This window comes from Fukomys damarensis, unplaced genomic scaffold, assembly GCF_012274545.1.
Source record: "Fukomys damarensis isolate Sample0158 unplaced genomic scaffold, DMR_v1.0_HiC HiC_scaffold_19, whole genome shotgun sequence".
Classification (NCBI taxonomy): domain Eukaryota; kingdom Metazoa; phylum Chordata; class Mammalia; order Rodentia; family Bathyergidae; genus Fukomys; species Fukomys damarensis.
In genome coordinates this window covers 67,689,174-67,690,769 of record NW_022900931.1, presented here as the reverse complement: position 1 = coordinate 67,690,769, position 1,596 = coordinate 67,689,174, and the positions used below count along the sequence as shown (strand labels likewise).

Sequence of the window (1,596 nt, the reverse complement as noted above, 5' to 3'; positions counted from 1 at the left end):
CCGCCCCCTCCCCCTCAGCCCCGCGCCGCCCGCCCGGAAGCGGAAGTTACTCCCGGTCCCGAAGCGCCGGCGTGGAGGATGCAAAGGAGGCGGCAGTGGCGGAAAGGGAGAGGAAGTGCGCCTGCGCACTCTGTGGGGGCGTGCGGTCGGGAAAAGCCGAGGCGGTTTCCGGTAGATTAAGCGGCGGCGAGCGCGCCTGCGCCCTGTGCGTCCGCTGCTTCCTAGGGCCCCGTCCGCGTGAACTGGACGTCCGGTGGAGGCACACCCCGGGCTCGGGTCCCACGCTCCAGCCCCGCCCCCTGAAAATCTGTTCCCTTCGCTCCACCTCCGCAGTTTCTCCTTCCCTCTCTCCAAGCTCCCCATTCTCTGGAATTCAACCCTTCCTTCCAGGCCACGCCCCTTAAACCCTACCTGTCAAGCTACTTAGAAACTTGCCCCTCCTCTCACACTTCAACTCCGCCTCCCGCCATTTAAACTCCCTCTCGCCTAACTTGCGGGCGGTACGGGTGATTCTGCCTCGCGCCTCTAAAGCTTTCCTTACGTCAGCCCTTTCGGAATATGGTCCCAAACCAGTTTCCATAACCGTTTCTTCCATCTCACCTCCACCGCAAGGAGCTGAACCCCGCCTTCAGAGCTCCTACTGACCTCTGCCTTCTGCGGGCACCTCTTTCCTTCCCTCCCCAGGAGCGGAGCAGCAGTCACGCCCGTCCCTGCACAAGGGCACCTTCTTCTGACAGTCAGCCAAGCCCTCCTGGTCCCGGCCTTTCCTGCCTTCCTCCTTCAGTCCAGCCCCATCCATTCCCTCTAACTCCCTGTCTGCCGGCCTTACCTCTTTCCAAGCCCTGTCGGTCTCACCTATCCAGAAAGACGCCAGCACTCTGGCTCAGCTGCCGCCTGTGCAGGGCTCTAAACCCACTGCCCCCCGCCCCCAATGTGTTTTCTGTTTTCGTGCCGGGGACGGAACACACTACCACTGAGCTCCACCTTTCCTTGACTCCGCTTTCCTTGCAAAGACTGGGTCTTTCCCACAAGGACTGAGACATCAGTGGAGTTTCGGGGGATCGGCTGGGGGGCAGGGGGTGCGTGTTTGCAGAGCAGGGGCAGTGCTTTACACAAAGAATGGCTATTTATTGGGAGCGCTTGGAGGTCTAGCGGGGGTGAGCTGGCGAGCGGCACCATCAGGACACACACGGGGCCAGCAGGCAGGATTTATTCCCACGGCCTGTGCCTCCACGGGCCTGTGAGTCCGCGGGACTGTGCCAGGACGCAGCAGCTCCTGGACACGTAGGTCCCCGCCCTCGACCCCTCCCACGGCGGGTGGAACTCGGGGAACCAGGGTGCCTTGGCCTGAACCGGGGGCCGCCAGCCGGAGGAGTGGGTCAGGCGGGCTCGTTCCCCTCGGAACCCTCCTCCTGCGTGCCCTCGGTGGACTGGATGCCCTCATCGTCCCACGGCGGCTCTGGCCTCTGGTCCGGGCGACACACGGGCAGCCCCAGGGCCTCGGGGTGCTTGCGCTTGGAGTGGCGCCGAAGCGTGTTAGCCTCGGTGAAGCGCAGGCGGCACACGGGGCACTGGTAGGGGCGTTCGCCTGAGTGC

At 64.1% G+C, this 1,596-nt stretch overlaps 1 protein-coding gene across 1 annotated transcript in view; it reads right to left on the bottom strand.

Annotated features, from left to right (window-relative positions):
- Positions 1-829: 829 nt before the first annotated feature.
- The window catches only part of Znf524 (zinc finger protein 524), a 2,853-nt gene continuing 2,086 nt past the window's right edge, over positions 830-1,596 (bottom strand). The window contains exon 2 of the mRNA XM_033766144.1: positions 830-1,596. This exon is cut by the window's right edge and continues 39 nt beyond it. Coding sequence (XP_033622035.1) covers positions 1,380-1,596 — 217 coding nt within the window. The 3' untranslated portion in view covers positions 830-1,379.